The sequence below is a fragment of the Equus quagga genome, chromosome 13 (assembly GCF_021613505.1).
Source record: "Equus quagga isolate Etosha38 chromosome 13, UCLA_HA_Equagga_1.0, whole genome shotgun sequence".
In the NCBI taxonomy this organism is placed as follows: Eukaryota; Metazoa; Chordata; class Mammalia; order Perissodactyla; family Equidae; genus Equus; species Equus quagga.
Genome location: NC_060279.1, coordinates 77,406,341 through 77,429,886, shown reverse-complemented (window position 1 = coordinate 77,429,886; position 23,546 = coordinate 77,406,341). Strand labels below are relative to the sequence as shown.

The 23,546-nt window shown below is 53.1% G+C and overlaps 2 protein-coding genes across 3 annotated transcripts; both read right to left on the bottom strand.

Moving 5' to 3' along the window:
* Positions 1-3,537: 3,537 nt before the first annotated feature.
* Positions 3,538-8,870, bottom strand: FOXL1 (forkhead box L1). 2 transcript variants are annotated; one of them, XM_046680565.1, is made up of 2 exons: positions 8,808-8,870; positions 3,538-6,669 (listed from the first exon to the last, which is right to left on the bottom strand). In XM_046680565.1, the coding sequence occupies exon 2, from the start codon at positions 6,505-6,507 to the stop codon at positions 5,470-5,472; it is 1,038 nt and encodes a 345-aa protein (XP_046536521.1). In that variant the 5' UTR covers positions 6,508-6,669; positions 8,808-8,870; the 3' UTR covers positions 3,538-5,469. The 2 variants fall into 2 exon arrangements, with proteins under 2 accessions (XP_046536521.1, XP_046536522.1); XM_046680566.1 differs by lacking the exon at positions 8,808-8,870 and having other exon boundaries at positions 3,538-5,499; positions 5,673-6,999.
* Positions 8,871-15,355: 6,485 nt separating this feature from the next.
* FOXC2 (forkhead box C2) lies at positions 15,356-18,217 on the bottom strand. Its single transcript, XM_046683044.1, has one exon. The coding sequence runs from the start codon at positions 17,720-17,722 to the stop codon at positions 16,214-16,216; it is 1,509 nt and encodes a 502-aa protein (XP_046539000.1). The 5' UTR covers positions 17,723-18,217; the 3' UTR covers positions 15,356-16,213.
* Positions 18,218-23,546: the final 5,329 nt, after the last annotated feature.

Below are 23,546 nucleotides of genomic sequence, written 5' to 3'. Positions count from 1 at the left end.
ACCCATCATTTGAGTCACTCCTCACAACAGCTCGAGGAAGCACTTATTAATATCATCCCTGTTTGTACAGATGAGAAAGTTAAGGCACAGAAGAGTCAGGTCACTTTCCTGATGTCACACAGCAAGTAAGGGCAGAGCTAGGTAACTAGCCTCTGTCTGGCTAATTACACTCTGGACGAGGCTGACATACTCCTCCCCCGCCCCCACACCCGAACATCAAATTATTGAATGGTAATGAATCAAGCAGACATTAATGAGAGGAATCTTCCCCACTTGTAGGTGTGTCTAGAGAAACGTGGAAGAGGACAAAGAGTAGATGGTGACCTGCAACGCGGGAAAGATGTGTGACACCAGGATGCCAGGACAGGCACGATATTTATAATATTTTACACTGCACATGCTAGGGACCTGAGTCATGGTTTAGAGTTCGTGTTGTCTAAGGTGACGTGGTCTTGTGCACACCAAGATGTCCTCCCTCCCCTCTTCCGAGAGGCCCAACCTAGACACTGCCTGGGGCTGAGACGCTTCGTTTGTGCCCTACGTCCTCTGGACTTGGGCTGGAGGACGTCCTCCTCAACGTGTCGGCCGCACATTCTAGGAGAGTAGCTAGCACCAAACAATTTCAGGATGCTACCCAGGGAGGGATAACTTTGTTCCAAATGTTTGACAAACTGATACAAATCCATGGATAGTCACACGCAGCCCCCAGCAACTCGGCAAGTCCTTTCCAGGCTCAAAGATGTGAAGGCAGAGATGGTAGGGCCAGGCGCTGGGCCCTCGGGAGCTAGATCCAGACCCCGCCCGGTTAAGAGGGTCTCAGATTAGGATCTAGAGCCACCTTCTCTTGGAAGCTTGCCAGATAGCAGAATCCAGTCTCCTAGAATTCCGGGTGCAGCCGCCGGTGTTGTTGGAGATGCCCTAGTCTGGGTTCTTGGACATCAACAGTGTGGTCAGGGCAGCTGCAGCCAACTGGCCCTGCAGGAAGGACCCCGCTGTGCCAGCCATGTTCTGTTTGCCCCATCCCCACCATGGTGCATTTGGAGCCCCTCTCTGCCCCTGCAGGCTGACCCCTATGGACCACATTACCTGGTCCCCCTGCAGGCTGGACCTCTGGTGGCATTCAGCCCATCAGAAGTACCAACAGGAGGCTGGAAGATGGGAGGGGAGACAGGTATGGTATTTTGCCTCAGCTCCTGCCTGTGCCAGCTCCATAGCTGCACCCACATCTACCCTTGCTCACCCCGGGGGGGAGGGTGTCTCTTCTCCTGGCCCACTCTCCCATAAATAGTCCTTCCACCCTCGTCTTTCCCAGTGGCCCGTCCAAGTGGGTTTCTGTTTCCTCCAGAACCCTGACTCTCGTGCCTGATGGAAAAACAAGTTTTGGACCAAATCTTCACCCCGCCACCTCCCCTTCACGCTCCCTCCTCACTGCCGGGGTAAAGAAAGACACCTGACTTGACCATGTGCCCCCGGGACTCACGACATGTTCTCCTGCTCCCACTTCCCCCAGTCACCTCCAAGGGGGAGAGCTGAATTTTGTGCTTGGTCTCAGCTGCCCACCATGGTGTAAACCCTGGCTTGAATCCACATCTGGCCTAAGAGCCACTCATTTGGTTTGCCCAGTGCAACTGGCATATGGACACCATTGGAAGAGACCCCCCAGTTCAGCCCAGGCCCCCACTCCCTGTTGTCCCACCGCAGGTCGCTGTACACATCTATGGTATCTGCCTGACTCTGGAGAACCCCGAGTTTGGGGCCTCTGGATAAGGCACGTGCAATAAAGAACTTGCCATTGGCTATTCAGGCATTTTTGTAAAAATTGCTTGAAATGTGGATTAAAAGAATTCCATTTTTCCAACAAACTCATGTCCTTTAATTTTAATAATAAACTTTGCTTATCATCGTGTGTACTTTTGACTCTATGGAAGCAAGACGCCAGCCACTGGGAAGATGGGAAGGACACGGTTCCTGGAAACGTCCCCCACTTTTGCGATGTTAACATTAGCTTACCAGTGTCTGGGCAGACAGGCTCGGCCTTCGGCTGTAACAATGACATCACATGTGGCTAATTCTTTAACCCACACACAGATATACACTGGCCGCTCTGCATGAAATGGTGGAGACCACACATGATTCCTTTTCAGAGAGACCCAATTATATCCACAAATGGCAAAACATGTCCTGCCCAGGTTCTGGAAAACCTTATGGGGCATTTCAGATCCAGGAGGCCGTCAGCTTCCCCAGGAGCCAGCAAATAACCAAGGCCAGACTAAGCAAATGGCCTTTGCAAAGTTCTCTCATCCTTGGAAAAATCACGGATGTAAACTTCTCAAAGCCGATACGTCTCCCAAGATCCTTTTATCTAAGTCTTTGTTAGTTTCACTATAATAAAACAAAAAAACAAACTATCCCTGACTTGAACGACATAGAAAAAGAAAATCTTCCCCAAAGTATCAACACTTGGGTTAATTTCAAAGGATTCAGCACTTGATTTGAGTCCATCTCTCTAACTTATATGCAAAAAAGCTTAACTTCTGAGCGTTCCTACGTACAGAACACACACACACACACACACGCATATGCACACACATACAAGCATACATATACATACACATACATATATACACTTATTATCATTGTACACACACCTGCCATGCCCCCATTACGATCAGCAGGCTCACCAGTGTGTATGTGTGTGTGTGTGTTTTACCAGGGCTTGAACCAAGATCACTTACGGGAAACAGGCTCTGTTCCCTTTGTTTAGATGGGAGCACAGAGGCATACCTTCAGAGTGCCTAAGAGTAGAACAAGACAGTTGCTTCTGATTTACCCCAAATATAGCTAAGATTTTGTTTGAATTAAGAGTAGAAATCATTTCTTGGTCTCGTTGATCCATAATTTGGAGCCCATGGTTAAATCTGGAAAATTAGAAAAACTATTTGGATTACTAAGACTCAAAACCCCTCTTTCTCCTCAGTAGGAAGGAAGATGCACAGAATTGTAGAGATTCCATAGAAAATGACCCCACCGTACATTTCTCCTAGCTTTCCTAAACCAGATGAATACGGGGATCAGATAACAGAATTTATCCTTATGTATGTATAAACACCCTTACCAAATAGATACATACTCCTGCCTTTTTTCTGTGCCGTAAAAATAGTGTTTATACTATACTTTTTGGAATTGCAACTCTAAAATACTATCATACTATCCTTTTAAAAGGCAGTATTAGATTATTGGCTTCTCCAGAAAACAGCCATCATAAATTAACAAAGCACACGAGATAGCAAGTCAAACACGAGAAGAAAAAATTAAAAATATATCCTATACAGGGGAATTTTCATCTTACTTTCTGACATCCAAGCAGCATCCACTAGGCTTTTCTGCTCCTGCCCCTACAGACTGTGTGTGCACCTACTGTCGGAAGCCAGGGCCCCTGGAGATGCCGACAGCATCCCAGATATAGCCTGTGCCCTCTTTCCTGTAACACTGGTTCTTTATCCCCTCCAATAATCCATTGAGCCAGTCACTGACAGGTTAATGAAAAAAACAACTTTATTCACAAAGGCTGAGGCTTTGGGATAACAAAATATCCAATGACAGCCCTTCCAGCATATTTTAAGTTAATCACAGCGAGCCTGGACCTCCACAATGGGATCTCATCAAAGCTCTTAAAATCACGGACGCGCTGCAGCTCACCAAGCATGCCCCCAGCCTGGGTAGAATGAGGTCAGGGAGATATGCACCCGTCAGCAGCACACAACTTTAAGAAGGAACCCTCAGAAAGTCAACTCTGTGCCTACTAATTACTAAATTATTATGCTTGTCCGAAATGTCCTTTCCAACATATTAACCAACAGGCTCTCTGGATGTAAAGTTTGTGTTCATTTTTATAGAAGTCCTGGAAACTACTGAAGGAGTAATTTTGCAGACCTATCTCAGCCAGTCTCCAAGACCTCGTGACTCGCTGCGCCTTTCCCAGAGCGAGTAAGACTAAAGTAACGTGGGGGTTCAGGAACTCAAAGTCAAAAGCCCCAAAGCAACCAAGGAGATACCCTAAGAGGTTAGACGCATTTCCCAAAAGGTCCAAGCTGAACTGAACAGGGCTGGGAAAATCTCCACGTTCTTAACCAGGTCTTTGTTGCAGACCCCTGCCTTCCTGCCCACCCCTCCTGCCAGACTTCCAGTCACCTCCCTCAGGTGTTTATTTAGCCGCAGGCCCTGGGCCTGCTTGGTGGGGGCTTGGAGGGAGGAGCCAAGTTGCAGGCAGGGATGCAGTAGGCTGGGGATCTCTGGAAGCTCCATGCTCTCTGGGTTCCACAGAGCGGCCTCCCGAAGACACCAGCAGAGGCCCTTGCTCTTCTGGGCCCTAACCCATCTCTCCCTTTCCCTGTGTCTGTTTCACCCAACTTTTTGGATTAAACGCAGTCTTTCACTACACAACTCTGGAAAATGTAGCAAAATCAATCCTAGATCTTGAAAAAGCACGGAAATTGAAAATCTTACGTTGTCTGAGACACCGTCCCTCCCCCTCGCGCACTTCCAGTGTCCCCTGAAATCTTTTGATCCCTTAAAAACAAAAGCAAAAAGACAGGACCACTCCTATGGTTGGTAACATGCATTGGAGAACGTGCGTATTGACTAATGAGCTGTTGTAATGCAACAAAATGCTATATTATGTAGAGTGCACCTTCTTAGTAGAAGTTGTTAATATAGACGTTTCCACAGGGCGATTGTTATAGTAAAAAGAGTTAAGTATTTAGCCAAAGAATATAGGATGTTCCCTTTACTGTCTAGAAAGGAAAAAAGAGAAAAACTCTATTTAAAATAAAAGTGTGGTTTCTCAGCTTCCACCTGGACATCAGTCCGAAATCCTCAGGAGGCCGTAGATCTGCCAAAGAACCTGAAAAACAGGGGTCACCCTCGGCGTCCCCACAACTGGACTTCAGGGACAAACCCGGCTGTGGGTAACCATCCCCACGACGGGCTCAAAGCCAAGGCCTGGGCCACAACCGCAACTGAGCTGGCGACAGTCGGACCGTGGCTCTCAGACTAAAACGACCACACTGAGTCCGTCTGTCCTGCCCTTGGGCTGTGTGGGCCCTCCAGTGCCCCGGCCACGCAGGACTTGGGGTGGGTATCGGAAGATCACACCATCAGACTGACCTAAGGTCAAGGCATTCTTCTGCTGGTGCTGTAGGAGGTCTGAGTTGCCCAAGTCCCAGCTGGTGAAGGGTCTTTTAAATCTCCAAGACGCTCCTGGTTCCGGGAAGGTCTGCCCCGGTGGAGGTAGGCCAGTGAGCGTGCTCACCTGAGCGCAGAAGTTGGTAACACTTCCCAGGATCCACATGTCGGCAGAGGAAAAGATCATTCTTTAAAAACGTGACTCCTTCCCCCAGCGGTGGGAGCCGTGGTCGCTCACAAGCAGCTCAGACCAGGACCGGGGACAGACCCACGCCACTGCTGGCTTTACTGGAAGGGAAGCACCGTGTCGGGGAGCTGCAGAGGGAAATAGGAGAGGAAAGGGATCCCGAGCTGGTAAAAGCCTCCCTGGACGTGTGGGTCGAGCATCAGGGAAGCGTTGAAAGGCGGACGGAGGCTGGAGGAGGTGGCCAGAAGCGAGGCGCCCAGACAGCCACCCGGCCCCTGCTTGGCGCCACCCAGGAGCTCACCCCCTCCAGCCGACTTCTGGCCCTGCCGGCCCGCCAGGATGCTGTCTATGCTGAAGCTCTTGGACTTGTCGGAGCAATTCGGAGAGCTGCGGGAGATGCAGCGCGGAGGGGACCCAGGGCCATTCACTGTGCGCGCTGGCTGGCCGACGGCCACGGCTGCTGCGCCCTGGACAGCGTCGCCTGCGTCCACCTCTGGGGACGCGGGCCTGGGCCAGTGCAGGGCCGCCGGCGGAGAGGCGCCTTCCCGCAGGGGCGATGGGCGCGCGGGCTTTCCCTCGTGGCGGGGGCTCGCTGACACGGGGCGCCCTGCCCCGTTCCCCGCCTCTGGCTGCGCCTCTGCGCCGCGCTCCTGCGTCTCTACGCGGGCTCGCTTGCCCTCCGGGGCCCCGGGGCCCGGCTTGGGCTTCCTCTTCCGGCGCCGGTAGTTGCCATTCTCGAACATATCCAGACAGCGAGGGTCCAGCGTCCAGTAGCTGCCCTTGCCCGGTCGCCCTTTCTCGCGGGGCACCTTGACGAAGCAGTCGTTGAGCGAGAGGTTGTGGCGGATGCTGTTCTGCCAGCCCTGCCGGTTGTCGTGGTAGAAAGGGAAGCGGTCCATGATGAACTGGTAGATGCCGTTGAGCGTGACCCTCTGCTCCGGCGCGTCCTGGATCGCCATGGCTATGAGCGCGATGTAGCTGTAGGGCGGCTTCTGGGGGGGCTCCGCCCGGCCCGAGGCGGCCAAAGCGGCCGCGGGGGCGAAGGCCAGAGGCAGCCCGGGTCTCTCGGGGCCGTACAGATAAAGCATGGGCGAGGCGGCCAGAGCAGGCAGCCGGGGACTGAAGAGGTGGCTCATGGCGAGTGGGCGCCGGCGCTGCGCTCTCCGCGACGCAGGCAACCCAGGCGGCTTAGGGACTGCGCCCCGCGCCGGGAGGGCCCTCCGGGGGAGCCCGCCGTGCGTCTGCCTCCTGCTCTGCCGCTCTCCCCCGCCGCTCCGCGCTCCGTCCCTTCTTCATGGCTTTAAAAATGTTAAATAATTGTTGTAAGTTTGCTATTATATGTTGACTTAGCGCTGGAAAATAAATTGTCTATGATAAACAGTCGTTGTGTTCTCAGCCCACCCACATTAATTAAAATTTCATTGCTGAAAAACTCCAAGCTTTTCTCTCCACGTGTCTTTTTGATACCAGCCAATCGGTTTCGGGGCTATTCCTTCATTTGTTTATAGAATTAGTCTGTTGATAAGTCCGCCCACCCAAGTTGAATCAAGCTGTGTTTATTTGGAAAAATTTCCGGGCACCCAATATATAAACGCACTGATCTGATGTTTGAAATATCACGTCCACCCCTTGACGCTGTAAGCACACACAGTCAGTGAGGCAGGATGTGGACCGCGATGGCTCCGCGCGGGGTCTGCAGGGCCAGGAAGGAGAGGTGGAGATGGGGGGGGGGTGGGCGCAGGGCTGAGTTTTACCACTTGCCTGGGGGAGCTCCGTAATCCCTGGGCCTCCCACAAAAGGTCTTCTCTTCTCGCAGGCTTAATAGGAGATGGCGAGATGGCACAGTCTCATAAAATGCCTTCGGAGGTCTTTGAAAGCGTCTAGCTATTTTAGGAGGGAGAGGCATGTCTGAGAGATTTGAGAGTCTGATGAGAAGAGGATGCAGCCCTCTTAGGAGAGGGTATCCTCCACATGCCCTGCAGGAGTCAGGGGCTTCCTAGGGGCCTACTATCCCATAATGGGCAAGCCTCCACCTCCAGGGCTCCCTGGGGACCTGGGGAAGAGGGCTCCAGGAACCCAGCTTCTCTGAGGCCAGTGCTTAGGACTCTGGGGAGCTGCAGAGGGCTTGGGGTACCTGGTCCACAGCTCAGTGGAGGGAAGTTTCAAATAAACCCATTTGGAGAGTTCAGGGGAGGAAACTAAGGTCTCTCTGATGGGGCTGAGGTTGCAAGCGAGGAACACCATAAAAGGGGAATTTGGCAGCTGGCGCGGGAGAGCTGGTATTTGTGAATGCGGGTCTCTTGCTTTATATTCTGCGCTTTCCTGTTTATACCAAGGAGGGGGGTTATAACAACTTTACAAGTGCACGCAGCTGGCCCGTGATTACATTAAGCATTTGGGAAGCCTGGTGCTCTCCCCCCACCCACCCCCCCCCCCTGGGTGTAAGGCCCCCCCCCCCCGCCCTATGCCACCCCCCACCCCCGTTTTACATTTAGCCACGTCACAGTTTGAATCAAAAACCCTGAATGATGCTGATTCGGAAGGAGGTGTCCCTCCTCCCACTCCAACGCTTTGGAGAGGCATTGGCGTGACTAGTTCCTGTTTATGATCTCTGCTGAATACTTTTTAAAAGGAAAAAAAAAAAAAGAAACACGGGATAACTGAATTAACGTTTCATTGAGTAAATTGTGCCTCGATGCCGATGCCGCGGAGAAGAGGGAGGGGTGAGGACGGCAGGTGGGCATAGAAACGGCCCACCCCAGCGCTCCCGCTCGCCGGGAAGGAGAAAGAGAAGGTAAACGTGCGTGAATGGGGAGGGGGTCGGCTGATGCTGCTGTCGCAGAGAGAGGACACCACGCTGGGGACCGGTAGCGGACTCTCAAGCCACCTCTGAATACGGAAAAGCGAGGAGGCTCCCCTCCAAAATGGGGAATCCGGAAAGTAACATGTGTTTGGGGGTTCCGAAGAGACCGCAGGGGAGGGGGGACGTTTGAAATACCCAAATGGAAGTCGCAACCAGGGTCGAAAAACCGGTTTGGGTGCCGGCATGGCTTGAGGGAGCGCAAGGCCAGGCCCCGGGACACCTCCAGGCCTCCCTCCCTCCACGGCGCTGCATTTCTAACTTAGGCCAACCGTTCAGCCCAGCCTGGCCCCGGCCTAGGTCTTAGGGATGGCCCTCGAGCCAGGAGGGGGCGGGGCGCTGTCTTCTCTCTGGCCCTCACTAGAGCGCCCCTTCCAACCGTGGGGTGAAAAAAGAACCTCAATGCCCGCGCTCTTGCAACCCGCGGGTCCCGCAGTCCCCGGGGTCACCCAACCTCTCCAGACCAGCGCGTCCCCAGCAAGCTCAAGGTTGGATCCAGTTCGGTCTCCAGCCTTGGCGCCCGCTCTAACAGACCCAGAGCAAGAGACGAACGGGTGTCCCTACGCACTCCCCCACCTCCGCGCTCGGAGCCCTTCCTGGAGCTTCCTGGGCACCCGAAGTCCAGCACGCACATCCCTGCCTCTCCACAAGGCGCGCCGCCGCAGCGCTTCTTCTAAACTCTAAGGCAAATCCGAGCTTGAATTCGCACAATAATAAACACCGCCCAATTTGGGCATGGGCCGGACGCAGGCGGAGACACGCGCGGCTGGTGGGCGGGGCACTGATAGTAAAAGGGAAAAAAAAAACCCAAGTTCTAGTTGCGGTCTGGAGAGATACATCCAGTCCCGCGCGCTTGCAGAAGTTTGCAAAGTCTCCGGGAGGTTCCAGCCTTAGAACTCCAGAATGACGCCCCAACCCGGCCCCTCTGGCAGGGTGCGAATCCTGGGTTCCCAGGTGAAGAGTTTGTAACTTGAGCCTAGGAGAGGCCGCGGTAGGAAGGAACCCCGTGCGGGCGCGTATTTCCGGGGAGCGCAGGGCACGAGCCCCTAGCGTCCGAGAGCGGATGCGCCCTCGTGCGGAAGCTCTATCCGGTGAGGACGGAGCGGAGCCGAGGCCCGGTGGGGGAGCCGCCGAGCCTGGGAGACAGCCCGGGCAGAGCGTGTCCCAAAGAGCCAAACGGGGACCCTGAAAGTACCCTGCAAGTTCATGAGTCTTCAGACCCCAGAAAAGAAGTCAGTGCCAGCGCAGCGCCCCACCGGCCCGAGAGAAAGACCTGAGCTCTCCCGCCTGCCCGGATGCTCCGGGAAGGACCGTAGCAGTTCCATCTCTGGGGCCCGAGCAGAAATCGGGCTCAGCGTGGGATGAGGGCAGAGAGTACCATTCCCCTCCCACCCCACCCCCACCTCTCTGGGAGAAGGTGTGCCCCTTGGGCAGGCTGGGCGGAGGCCAGGCACCAGGCCCTGGGACCAAAGAGGCCTCAGAAAAAAAGGCTGGGGGCAGAGACAAGAGCCCTTCACACTGCTACCCACATCAGGGGCATCTCCCCTTCCCCTGCTCCCCCCTAAATATGAAAGCAGACACTCAAGTTAACGATGGTCTGCATCATCTTTCCAGATATCTACATCACCTTTCTAAATGTGGAGACAGTTAATGGAGTATATGTACACATGTACAGGAGTGAATGAGTCCACCCTGTGTGCACTGTGTCTGCAAACAGTGAGGGCGCAAGGATGCAGGGCTTACTCAGCCTGGGCACCCTGCCGACAACCTGAACACGTCTGAGGCCATGATAACAACAAGGACAATATCGACGACTAAGATGTCTCCAATGCTAACATGTGCTGGCACCGTTCTAATGCTTTCCCTGTATTAAATCACTCCATCCTCACAGCCATCCTAAAAAGAAACAGAAATCTTTATCATTCCCATTCTGCAGACCAGGAAACTGAGGCCAGGAAGTTCACTCGCCTCAGGTCTCCTATGAGGAAGTGTTGCCAGGGCAGGAAACAATCACATTATCACAGCTGCTGTGTGTGGAGGCTAAGGGCCCTGTGGAAGTTCTCTCTCGAGAACCCGCTCAGCATCCATGAGCGCCAGGGGTGATGGATTCGCCCGTTTTACAGATGATGAAACAGGCTGGGCACAGAGCACCCCAAGACAGTGGAGGTAGTAAACAGCAGAACAGAGATTGGAACTCACGTGATTTCTTCGGAAGGTGGACTCTCTGAGGTCTGACACCTCAGGTGTCTGCAGAGGCTCCCGGCGATGTGTCAGGAATAAACAGATGGAAAGGGGGCCCTCCAGACAGGAGAGGTGTGTGGCACCTCCAGAGCTGGGACATTTGGGGCATTAGATGTAGGAAATCCGAGTCGTCACCAACATCCTACCCAAACCCAGAACACTCTCCTCCTCCCCCTCCTCTCCCGCTTTGAGAGGAGGGGGGAGGAGGCTCTCCTGCCGCTTCTCCTGGGGAGGGAGCCATGGAGGTGAGGGTGGGCCAGTCAGCTGATGCTGAGCAACCCCAGAGAGCAGGGAGAATTTGCCAAATGACTGATTTCTTTAGCACTCACCTTGTTCCCGGAAATGATTTAAAGGGTCTAAACAGGGGTAGTTAGGGCACGGCCACTGCCCTGCCCGAGTATCCGCATTTAGCCTGGTAAATATATGCAGTTAATTGAGACCAAAGAATCCTTTCTCTTCTGTTGTCCAGGCAAGTCCTAACAGCCTACAGTGAGTCTTATCCACGTGTGGGCACCATCAAATGCACTTTCCCAATGTGTGTTGGGTTCATTAATACTCTCAATAACCCTATTCGATGATCCCACCATGTTCAGTTGGGAAATGGGCCCAGGGAGCTTGAGGTAGCATGCCCGAGGCCACGTGAAGCCTCAGCTGGCCTGTGTGTAGGGCCTGAGTTGGTGCATGTGGGTTCATCCTAGAGAGAAAGACTCTGTGGGGGACCCTGCCCGTAAAAATATCTTGGAGGCAGAGAGAGAGTCCCCAAGGGGCTGCTGGAGGAGAAGGCCCAGGGCCAAGGCCACTGAGTCAGGGGTCAGAGGGGCCCCTCTGGCCTCCATGACCTCCCACCCTGGGTGGGCATGTAGAGTGAGCACAAAGCTGCACCCCAGGCCCCCGAGGGGGGGACGCCACCTCCATGCTCCCCAACTCCATTCCTTTAAGGGACCTGCGATGCTGGCGAGCTCGTCAATGTGTTAAGCCCACTTCCCTCCATTTCAGCTTTCACACACTCACAGCCCCAGGATAAAGTGCCCACGAGTCTGACGCTGGGAAAACCCAAACCAGGAGAGACGCATTCGAGAAACCAACTCCGAGAGCGGCGTCTTTCTGCTTCTGCTGTGGAGCAGGAATGTGCAAAACCCAGGGAAAGGCTTGCACAAGTCCAGGCGGTGGCGTCTTCCCAGGCACAGCCGCTGTCCCCGACTGCAGCTGCCCAGCCTTCCAAACGCCCTGAAACATTCCACTCCCTTCCTTACATGCCTATGTCAAAAAGCAGACATTTCAAACGCTTGGCGAGCTGAGGCTATGCAAGAAAGAGGCAGGCGGGGAATGCTTCTCAAAGTTTGGGAAAGCATTTCCAGTGCGTAGTGCCAGAAGGACTCAGTGGATGCTCTGACCCACTGTGTCCCGCTCACCTGGGGGTAGCCCCCAGCCATCCCTGGCCTGGCTGCACCTAAGGCATAACGCCTCAGATCTCTCCTTGTCCCTGAGAGGCAGGAATGTACGGTCTGGGACGACGCAGGCACACATTCCCTGAGGCGCCAGGCACGCAGTGCCCACATTCTCCTAAAACTTGGTTCTGCCCATTAATCGATGGGTGTCTTTTCTCAGTGTCACTCTCTCCACCTACCTCATGTGGATGGTTATCAATAGGTTCCCCTTGGACCAACCTTGCCTGACACTCCATCCAGGTTTCTGGATTTGGGGTGGGGATGAGGAGCCAAGAGGCAATGCTCAGGCACCAGGGCTCGTTTCCAGGGAGCTGCTCTCTGTTCTTTGAGTGCATCTCACCAGCCCCTCCCAGGCCTGGAGGTGACCCCCCAGGCAGTGATGGGGTAAAGGGGAGGAGATGGACCCTGAAAAATTTATGAGCCCAATGCTGAAGTTCCGAGGCCCTGCATTTCTTCTCCCTCTCACTTCTTGCAGTTTCTCGAAGTGAGGAAGGGGAGTCGGGTAAGTGAGGGTAGGTTGCAGGAGGCCCCGCTATGCTGGGGAGGAAAGTGCTGGGCCGCAAAATGCCCTCGCACTCACCTGGTCATCTTACAGACGAGAAGACTGAGGCCAGGGAGGGGGAGGGGCTTGTCCTCACAGCACGATGTGGTCTTCTAATTCCTAGCCCAGTGTTCCCACAACTCCAGGATGCAAGTCACGATTTTGGCGTCCTCGGGGACAGGCCACTTGAACGAGGGCAAGGAGGACCACCTGGCCACAGGCTCCAGTCTGGCCATGGGAGAGAGGCCAGGGCTGGGCCACACACCGCCAGTCCCTCTCCCTGAGAGCTGTGAGCTTGGGTGTCCCTCCGGAGTCTCAGGAGAAGCAAAGGTTACTCCAGCTGCAGCCTCTCCGGGAGTAGGGAGCAGCAGGATGCTCAGAGGCCACGGGTCTCTCTGGCCTGCCAGTATCCTCAAAACTGGACCTGGTTAGAGAGACAGTCCACCCAGCCAAGGCCACTTGGGGACGCAGGGTTAACTCTATGGGAAAAGGTCTCTGCCATGGTGTTTGTGTTGCTTCCATTTTATTTGCAGTACCTTTCAGACCTGCCGAACTGTATCTTCTTGGGTCAGGAAAGAACACGGCTAGAGAACACACCTTCGTGCAAACTGCATTCAGGGGACCACATAGCAATCCCCCTCCTGCTCCAGCCAAGGAACCCCAGCAGCCTGCGACAGGCATTCTGGCCCTTGCATCTGCAAGCTCCTTCCCCCTTTTCCTGAAAGGCCCTGCCTCTGGAGGACCAAGCGGCCGAAAGAAGGGGCAGAGAGCGGATCCATGGCGCAAGGCCGGCCATGCCAGGCGCACGCAGTCTTTGCGCACAAGGCGGCCGCAAAGACGCGCCAGGTAGGGCCGGGCTGCTCAGAATCGCGCTGCGGCGGGGTCTTCCTACTCCGTGGGGACAGACTGACGCCCGAGGCTGCTAAGCCCCTAGGAGGTCCACCTCATGGCGGATGGCCGGGGCTGAGCCGAGCTCCCCCTAGTCCCAGCACCCGCCTCCTAGCACTTATCCGCACCTTCCCCGGCCCCCAGGGCTTCAGACTGGGGAAGCCTTCCTGGTCGGGGCCTCCCAAAGCGCCCTGGCATCATACACCCCTCCACTCTGCTGCCTCCAGAAGCCTGGATAAAGCCCCGAATACAATCCCCTCAGTTGACCACGTCCCCAGGGAATGCAAGGGCTCCCCCGCTGGCTGCGGCCTCCATGTGGTAGGGAGCCCCTCTCCATCACCCACTTGGGACTTCTTGAAGAGGCCTTCCCAAAGGTAGAAGACCCCAGCGTGGCTTCAGGGCCAGTGCAGGGTCTCCCACCCCGCTGTGGCCCACTCCTCTCTCCCTTATTTTCCATGTGTCTCTCAGACCTCCTCTGAGTTCCAAATCTTAAGCTGAGGGAACATTTTCAGAGAGGACTCTTCGAAACATCTGGGGAAGCAGCAAGCCAGCTAGAACACTCTTCTCACCTCCTGCAGCCCAAACAGCATAAAGAGAACAGGGCAGAGTGAAACGGATTGCCAGAGCTGGGCAAGGAGCCCTGGCCCCTGTCATTCTGCAGCTTGGCGAGGGGGGTCTCTCTCTGTCTCTCTCTCTCCCCCCTCCCACTGTAACTGGCTGGCCGGCTCCCTCAAGCAAAGCACAGTGGCCTGGGGGCCTGCTGGAAGTCAGGCACCAACCACCAGGTTTCCCGGCTCCTGCGAGTTCTGAAAAGGAATAAAATGCAGCCTTACAGTTTTAACCATACGTCACCTCTGGGGCCACAGATTTAAAAAATGTGTGCTGCACATATGGGCAATATTATTGTGCTTGAGCTTCCCCCAGTTCTATTTCAGCATAACCCAGAGACAAAATGACATTTCAAGCAACACAACACCCAGGTTACGATCGACACCACCGCGTCAAGCAAAACCGCCTCTCGGGACATCATCACGGCCTGAAATGCTGGCTTCCCCGGGAATTCCACCCTTAGCAAAGTACAGCTCACCTGCTGGGGTGAGAAACTAGTTCCCAATTTGGAGCTCTGGCCCCCAAATTCACACGCAGAGACCAGGAGGGGAGCTGTGGGTTTCGGCCAGTGAAATAGATAATAAAGCTATTTCCCCTCGGCCATGTCTCACAAAACTACGTTGTTATTAAAAATTAAAAAAAAAAAAGACGAGACATCAAAATTGAAGAGAAAAATCATCTCCCTAGCATTTAAAGTCCTGGCAAAGTTGATATATTTAGAACTCTAAAAGCAGTGTAAATTATTTTTGAAGGGCAATGAGGCTTTAACATTTTTCACTGCAATAGGGTCAGGATTTGGAAATCAAATCAAGAAGTGAAGAGGTCTGGAATCCACCTCTGATCCGGCCACCGCCGGGACGGTCGTTAAAGGCTGCAGAATCGATACCTTTCGGACTTTCACTGGCTCAATTCAAATTCTTTACTGAAAAAACATCAGCGTGGGCAAGGAAGTCCGCATTTTAGGAAATTCAGGGACAGCACACCCCTGGTTTGTAGTTAGCTGATGGAAAGTGTTTATCCTTCCCCTCCCTTGCCTCCTAAATTGGGGATGGCTGGACATGAAGAGGGAATGGCACTGTTTGTTGTGACAATTGGCATGTTTTTCTGCATTTAGCAAAATGCATTACAGCAAATGAGATTACAGCGTGCTGTCCTCCATGCAGCTGCGTCCGCCTAGAACTGTTTCCCCGATTGCCCCGGCCAGGGTGCGATTTTGAACTAATTGAAAGCCTTTTCCGTCACTAACAAGACAATAGATTGGTGCCCCCATTCCTCTGTGATCATCTGTATCTGTCTACACATTTACCCACCTGCGTAACAAAAATTATCCAAACAGGTGGATTTGCAAACACACCTTGTTTTTAAAAAATGCGAGAACACAAATACACTGTCCGGACTTTGGGCAGAAAAACAACACGGGTTTATTTTAAGGTAAGTACAACAATTAAGACCACATAAGACAAACACAGGTGAAGTGAAATTTTTTTGTTTTTTTTTTCTTTTAGGAATGCTCAGGGAGGCATCTACTATACAAACCATCACACTTTGCAAATAAAAAGTATCAGATACTCGACTTCTTTATCCGCCAACAACAAAAAATAAATTATTTTCCTGTTCTGTAAAAGACCTACAACTTGGAAAAAAATCACGTCTCATAATTGTACAGGGGGAAGAAATCCCACCTAGGTTTCTCGAGTTTTCAATTTGGCAGTTAGAAATGGTTGGGCAAGATGAAAAATTATCCAGTGAACTCAACTTTAAATATTATATTAATGGCTCTGAACAACAACAACAAAACAGCCTGATTACAAATCCACACATTTGTACAGCACGGTTAAAGAAATTTAAAATTACACACAGCACGTATATAATCTATAGAGACCCCCATAAACCTATGGGGGTCCCTACAGAGAGTCATTACTGGGTGGCTTTGGGATTTGGTCCATAACTGATTTTTGAAACCCCGACTGGAGTAGTGAGCACAGCCATCCTGGGAAGGGAGAGGGGTTTTAAAAATCAATATTCATCTCGTTGGGCTGCGTCCCTTTACAGGGGCTTCTTGCAATCTCGGAACCCGGGCGGCGAATTAAAGTTACCTGCAGCTTCACAGAGGGCTGAGGCTGGCGCGCGCGCTCTCTCTGCTCCCGGGTCTGAGAAAAAGCTGGTGGACAAGTTTTGGGTCTTCCTGCGTCTCTGCAGCCTGAACTGTCTGAGAGAGTCGTGTCTGGGAGGCGAAGCCGGAGCGGCCGGGCAGGTCAGTATTTCGTGCAGTCGTAGGAATAGGGGGCTGCGTGGCGGTAGAGAGATGGCGTGGATCTATAGGGCAGCTGACAGCTCGCGTTGCTGCTCACCTGCGGTTCCCCGAGGGTCGAGTTCTCAATCCCAAGCCGGTGGGAGTTGAACATCTCCCGGACGTTGGGGAAAGTCTGCTGCTGGGCCGCGAACGTGTGGCCGGGGAGGTGGTTCAGGTCCCCGCTGTGGTTGAGATACCAGGAGGCCGCCTGGGCCGCGGCGGCCCCGGGCTGCGGCGCCGGCTGGGGCTGGGGAGCGGGCGGCGGCGGCGGCGGCGCCTGCGGGTGGTGGTGGCCGTGATGCTGGTGGTGGTGGCCGGCGGCGGCGAGCGCGCCCTCCTGGCCGGCGGCGAGGTTGAGGGCGCTCAGGGGCGACGTGGGGCCGCTCGGGTGGTCCGAGAGGGCCTCGTCCAGCGCGGGCGGGACGCACATGTGCGCCGGCCGCTCGGCCCCGGTGTACAGGCTCATGGCGCGCATGCTGCACTGGTAGCCCCCGGCGCCCCCGGCCTCCAGGCCCTGCGCGCAAGGCTGGCCGTAGGCGGCGGGCGGCGCGGCGGCGTAGGGCAGCGCCAGCGGCGGCACCACCAGGCCCGCGCGCCCGGCCGCGGGGCTCAGCTCGCCGCCGGGCGGCGACGTTCGCAGCGTCATGATGTTCTCCACGCTGAAGCCAGGCAGCCCGTTGGGCGCGCCGGCGTGGTGCTCCGGCAGCGAGCCGTCTGGGGAGCCGGCGGGCGTGGAGGCCGCGCTGCGCGGGCTGCCCTGCAGCGCGCTCTCGGGGCTCAGCGTCTCCACCTTGGTGATGACCGGCAGCGCCGGCGACGCCGCCTCGCTCTTGATCACCACCTTCTTCTCGGCCTCCTTGGGGGCGTCCGCTAGGGGGGGCCCGGCCGGGGTGCCCTTGGACGCCGCGGGGGGCGGCTCCTTGAGGTGGGCCCGCTCCTCCTTCTCCTTGGGCACGTCCTTCTTCTTGAAGCGTCGCCGGCGCCGCAGGAAGCTGCCGTTCTCGAACATGTTGTAGGAGTCGGGGTCCAGGGTCCAGTAGCTGCCCTTGCCCGGTTTCTTGTCGTCGCGGGGCACCTTGACGAAGCACTCGTTGAGCGAGAGGTTGTGGCGGATGCTGTTCTGCCAGCCCTGCTTGTTCTCCCGGTAGAAAGGGAAGCGGTCCATGATGAACTGGTAGATGCCGTTCAGGGTGATCTTCTTCTCGGGCGCGTTCTGGATCGCCATGGTTATGAGCGCGATGTAGCTGTAGGGCGGCTTGACGAGGTCCTTGGGCGCCGCGGGCTGATGGTGGTGGTAGGGCGCGTAGGAGCGGCCCATGCCCGCGCCGTACTGCTCCGGGTGGCCCGAGTAGACGCCCATGGGGCTGGCCATGCCGCCGTAGCTGCCCGCCGCCCGGTAGTAATTCTGCTCGCTCAAGTAGGGGACCACTCCCAGGGCGTTGGGGTCGGACACGGAGTAGCGCGCCTGCATGCTGCGTCCGAGACGGCTCGCCACCGCCTGCGCGCACCGATCGCGAAGAAGGCCCTGCGAGAGCGAGAGAGAGCGAGAGCGAGAGCGAGAGAGCGAGAGCGAGAGAGAGGGGAAGGGAGCCGGCGGGGGGAGCCCCGGGCGCCTGGAAGCTTTCAGGGGCGAGCTGGAGGAGGCGCCGGCGCTCGGCGCCCGCCTTCGGGCGGAGAAGGGGCCCTGGTTTTCAGCGGACCGGGCGGATCAGCATCCTGGAGGGCGCGCCCCGGCGAGCGCAGCGCCGGCCCCTGCTCGCTCCCTCGCTCTCGGGACCGGCGGGTGGCAGCCCGGGCGGGCGGCGGGGAGCGGAGCGGAGACGCCGCGCGCGCCGCGGACGGAGGCTGGCCCCTCGGTCCGCGCCACGGGGGAAAGGCGGCTCTCCAAGCCCCCCAGCAAATCGGCAGCCCTGAGGGTCAGCGAGCCGGGGTCCAGAGTGGCTGCCCTGCCGAGCCCGGAAAAAGAGGCAAAGTCCCTTTTAGGGATTGGGAAAAGTTTCAAAAGTCTTCTTGCTGAAAGCGAGTTTTTACTTTCCTCCGGCCACGCCCCCTCCGGGAACTTTGGACCAATAACCCGGCAGCTGTGGGGAGTTGGCGCCAATCAGGGCGAGGAGCGCCGGAATCCGTCGGCTCTAAGACCCAGCCGCGCAGAACCAGACTTTCATGCAGCTCAGTCTTAACTTGAAAAGATTTTTTTCAAAAAGTTATATCTTATTAAAATTTATTTTATTATCACATTTTGGCTAATGGGCCCACGTGCCCAGAGGGGAAAAAGAAAACAACCCCGATGCTCCTTTGCAGAAAAAAGTTTGAAATATAAAATCGAATTGATTAATGCAGTCAAATATCTCCCCAAAGATCATGTAAGAAGCCGAGACCCTGGGACTACTTTTCTTATTAATGAGTGATGAGGCGAATAATTAGATTTCCTAATTATCGGGGCCCAGGTGTAATGGAGGCAAAGCAGGCGTGGGAGATGAATGGAAGGGGCCTCCCATGGATGTTGTCATTGTTTAAGCAAATAATTAATAACCAACAGTGAGTTTGCAGGTTCTGGGCCGTCAAGAATAACCTATAAAGGTTTTAGAGACAAATTATAGCGTCTGAAGGCCCCTCACCCCCACCTGGGGAGGCAGGCCGAGGCGTCTACAGGGCAAGGCGGACTGGGAAAGGCAGCAACGTTTTGAAAATTTAATCCTTTTAAATTCGCCGTGGATTCGGCAAATCATCCGCGTCATCATGAGGATTTTTGTGGGGTTTGGGGAAGAGAGTGAAATAACTCTGCTCATTTCCCCCTTTCCCTTCCCGCGTAGACGCCTGCAGCCCACCAACGCCAGCTTCTCGGCGTCTCTCGCTTTTCCCAGAGATAAATTCCCTTTGACAAGCTGACTCCCGCGCTCCCCAAAGACGGGAACAATGCCGCAGCGAGCCACCGGGCCGGGCAGAGCCGGCTCCTCTGCCCGCGAGGAGAAACCCGAGCCGCTTTGCGCGGGGGGCTTCGCTGCAGGACGCGCATCCCTGCTGGGGGCTCCTAACCCCGCGCCGGCCGGCTGGGACACCCACCCAGGACGCGCTCCCTGGCTCCCGCTCCAGGCAAAGCCGCCTTGGGTATCTCCGACTTGACTTCCTATATCTCAGTCTTTTTTGTTTAGTAGGTGTTTGATAAGGTGATTTGGGCACCGGGGCTCCGTGCGAGGACGAGGACGGGGTAAGCGATTGCAGACGGTTCAAGGCCCCGCAGAGATGGTGTCATTTGGGACTTTGACCTGGAGCGGCGCGGAGGTCCTCGCCCTCGACGCTTCCTCCTTCCCTCGAGGAATCGCGGAAAGGTGGTTTGTGTGTGAACTGAGTATTTATTCCTTCAACACCTCGAAGAATCAGATCCTCCCTTGCCGCTTCCCTTGAAGAGGCAGGGTTCCCCCATAAGGAGGGCTAAATGGGTCAGAACTCTTCTGGAAGGTGTCCAGTCCAGATGAGCAGGGAGGAAGACTTCAAAGAAAACTTCCAGAGTTCAGGTGTCCTTTGCCCTCCTAACTCTTCCATCAGTTTATTAGATTAGCTTATTAGATTCCCAGGAAAAGGATTTGAGAGAATCGACCCACAACGCTTATCTCTTGGGAGATGAACAGAGGGCATTGGGGATCCGTCATTCATTTTCAATAAAAGAGCAAAAAATATATATATTATTTATGTGCATTATCTATGAATGGTATTATCTCCTGACAACTTCAGGATCGAAGAGAAAGTCCAAAACAGGTTCCTATGACCTCGAATATTCTACTTCTGAAATATTCACTATATTTTTTACACGTGCTCTAAGTTCTTTCTCCAACTCGATTTTTTTTTTTTTTGCAACGAAGTAAAATAAAGCTAGTCAGTCGTCAGCTCACAGGTGAATGGTTTGAGCGTTCTCCTAGCTACCCCCAACTCCCACTACGACTTTATTATTTTTTAATACCTCTAGTATTTTCACATCCATCTTAAAAAAAAACAAAAACTGGCAAAAGGCGCCTTTCTCCCGGAGTGTGTGACAGGCACTCTGAATTCTGTTCACGATTTTACTGGAAATGCAAACTATTGATCAAGAAACACTCCTCAGTCTATAGGCTTCCTGGAGGAATATTATTTACTCTGCTTTTACGGGGTTTTTTCTTTTTCTTTCTTTTTTTTTAAGCTTTATCACAGCACAGGGCAAAACCCAAAATAGCTAAGGACGGAGGAAAAGAAATTCCAAAATGGCAGTTTCTGCCTGAGTTTGCATCTACAAGGGTGTCCAGGTTTAAACCAATGTCATCTCAAAAGAACTAACGTGAGTTGCCAGAATTATTACCCCCTCCAAAAAAAAAAAAGTGGGGGTGGGAGGGGAAGAAATCCTCATAATCAAGACAGAAAAGGTGAGAGAAACGTTTTCCTTTGCCCTGGAATTAGGTTTCTTCTCCGCTCAGTGGGACTCCGGGAGAGATGTTTGTTCAGGTTATTAAAACAACACCTTCCATACACCTGGACTTTGCAAAAACCATATTTCGGATCTTTTCTTTAACCTGCCAGGGTTTTTGGGGTTTTTTTTGTTTGTTTTGGATTGGGGGCTGCTAATATCTTGCTGATTTTTTTCCTTTCCTGACCTTGCTGTCAGTGAGCCGAAAGCGGAATCGGGCCCCAGAGAGCCCTGTGTGTTACTAGAATAATAAGCGATGATAAAGCAAAAGATATTCCAGTCACTTTCCCTCCACCGCCATGCATCCCCGCCTGGGCGCCGCCGGCTCCTGCACCTGGAGGCGGCTCTGGCCGGCCTGTGGTGTTGTCGCCACCTTGAGGCCAATACGGGAACTACTCTTTAAAAAGGAAAAAAAAAAAAACCCACGCGACCCTTCTGGTTACAAAGCAGGTGCTGACACCTTATGGCTGCACCCTAGCATTGCACGGCCAGCAATAAAGCCTTCAAAATCTGCAAGGGAGAGAGAAGGTAAATAAACCGTGTGCGGCGCGTCGATTAAGAAAAACCAAAACATTTTCCATAGCTTTGCAATGTGTCAAGAACGTGATCTGTTGGAAAACAGAAATGTCTTTGAAACTGCTGGGGGAGCAAGAAATCCTCTCTAGGGAGATTTGCTGAAGTTTTAAGCAAATAAAATCTGTGCCTCTTAGGTGGCTAGAAGTCTGGGTATTTTTTTTTTCCAGGGTTGTTAAACAAATTGCTCATCCGTGGGTGTCTTCTCACGGCAGCTGTCTTTCTGACCCGCGTGTGGCGTGAATTTCAGGGAATTCGTCAGCAAAATGTTTGTCCTGCGTGTGTGTATGGTACGGGTTTTAACAAGAGGGAGACGTAAACGCGTCTGCAGCCCCTTCTGCTTCAGAGGCACAGCAAAGAACTCACAGAGGGGACACGTGAAAGGAGTTTTGTGTCTTCTCTCGCCGTTTTCAATACATTGGGCCCAATATCCTTCAAACATTTCCCTTCTGGGCTCCCGAGATGCCCCAGGTTTTAGGGAAAGGGCCCAGGTTTAAGAGGAGTCCCAGGCTTGCAGGAGCTGCTTGGAATCTGATGAATCCTTGGGTTAAACAGAGTCAATGCTGCTGTTCAAAACTCCATTCTAATCCAGCTCCTAGAAATTATTTTCTTCCAGGACAAACAGTGCGTCCCTGATGGAATCTGTCCACACCCATTTTACTGAGCACGACCTTCCCAAGGAGTTAAAGCGACATGGCGCCATTCACAAATGGCCCTGCCATGAACAACAAAATAATGGAAGATGAGGAGCCTTCCTGGTTAAAAGATTAAAGAAGCAGAACAACTAAATGCAATCCTTATTCTAGATCAAGAGGGGGGAAAAAACTAATAAAGGACAGGTTTGAGAATACCCGGGGAAATTTGAATCTGGAGGATTAGATAATCATCTTGTATCAAGGTTAAAATTCTTGAGTGTGATAATTACACATGGTCAGGTATGAACACGTCCTTGTTTTCAGAAGGTACACGTCAAAATATTTAGGGCTGATATTCAGCTTCTCTGCAACTTTTAAAAGATTCTGCCAGAGTTGGGGAGGGAGCACGGAGGGGGGAAGGAGAGAGAAAGTCATGTAAAGCGAAGTAACATGAGAGCCATTGCTGAACCTATGGTATGTGGGTATTCACTGTGTGCTGTTCTCGTCATTTTTCTGGAAGTTTGAAATTTTTCAAAATTTAAAAAAGAAAATGGGAGAAAAAGACCTTTGTTACTCTGAAAATTAAAAAAGGTTTGTGACACAAAGCAACTTTTTCCATGGAAAAAGTTGCAAACCCCAGTGGAGGTCCAACCTGGCCCCTGGGTCCCCTCTCCTTATGTTCTGGAAATTTCTGAAAAACAGTCTTCCACATCTGTGGAGTTTATCACATTAACTTACGATTTTCAAAGGAAAAAAATAGTTGACTCTCTAAGGAGCTTAGCTGTCTTATAATGCAAGTGTTACCACAATTGATACAGTCAAAGACGCAAGAAACTCAATAGAGCGTTACAGATGTTTTCAAAACAGATGATTAAAGATACACATGTTTCTTTCTAAAGAGAGTTGATTACACGCTGCTCTATGCTGCCTGTATCATCCAGGTCCTATAGACTTGCCCTTGTCCGTATTGCTATGTAAATGAGTTACACCGTGTATCCGTCAGTTGAGCCAGTGTCTGCTAAGTAACAAACACCTCAAGCCTCAGTGCCTTGACCCGACCCCAGCTCCTCAGGTGGCCTGCCTTGTTTCTTCTCTCTGCAGCCCACTGCCCTGCACAATACCTCGGCACACAGTAGGTGCACAAGAAGTGTTTACTGAATGAATGTATGACTTTTCCCGTATTTTTCTCCCTACTACATAATGGACAATGTAATGTGTGCGCACTGTGTGCCGAGCTCCCTGCCGAATATTCTGCCCATGGCATCTCATGTCACCATTTCACAGGGAAGGAAATGGAGGTTTAGAGATCTTAAATCACTAACCCAAGTCTTGCAGCTGCTAGCGATGGAATGGGGATCTCTTAACCCATTACTTTGCTGCCTTTTTGAGGTTAGAGTTAGGGCCTTGGAAATTGGAGAAGACTTCTGAAGCTAAAATAGGAACTTCTATATAAATAAAAAGTCTACATGGAAACATGTACATATAATTTCATAACCATATATACACAGTCAATAGTGTGTGCACGAAGGCATGGCTTCTGAACACATGACTCAATGTCTGTGAAATTCTAGCTTTTTATATCATCAGCTTGAAACCCTGTAATTAAGTCTGTCGGGTAAATGGGCTCATTCTCAGAGCCCATAAAAAGCGGC

Excerpts from the sequence above, each read along its gene's own strand:
- FOXL1 (XM_046680565.1), bottom strand. The coding sequence starts at position 6,507 with ATGAGCCACCTCTTCAGTCCCCGGCTGCCTGCTCTGGCCGCCTCGCCC.
- FOXC2 (XM_046683044.1), bottom strand. The coding sequence starts at position 17,722 with ATGCAGGCGCGCTACTCCGTGTCCGACCCCAACGCCCTGGGAGTGGTC.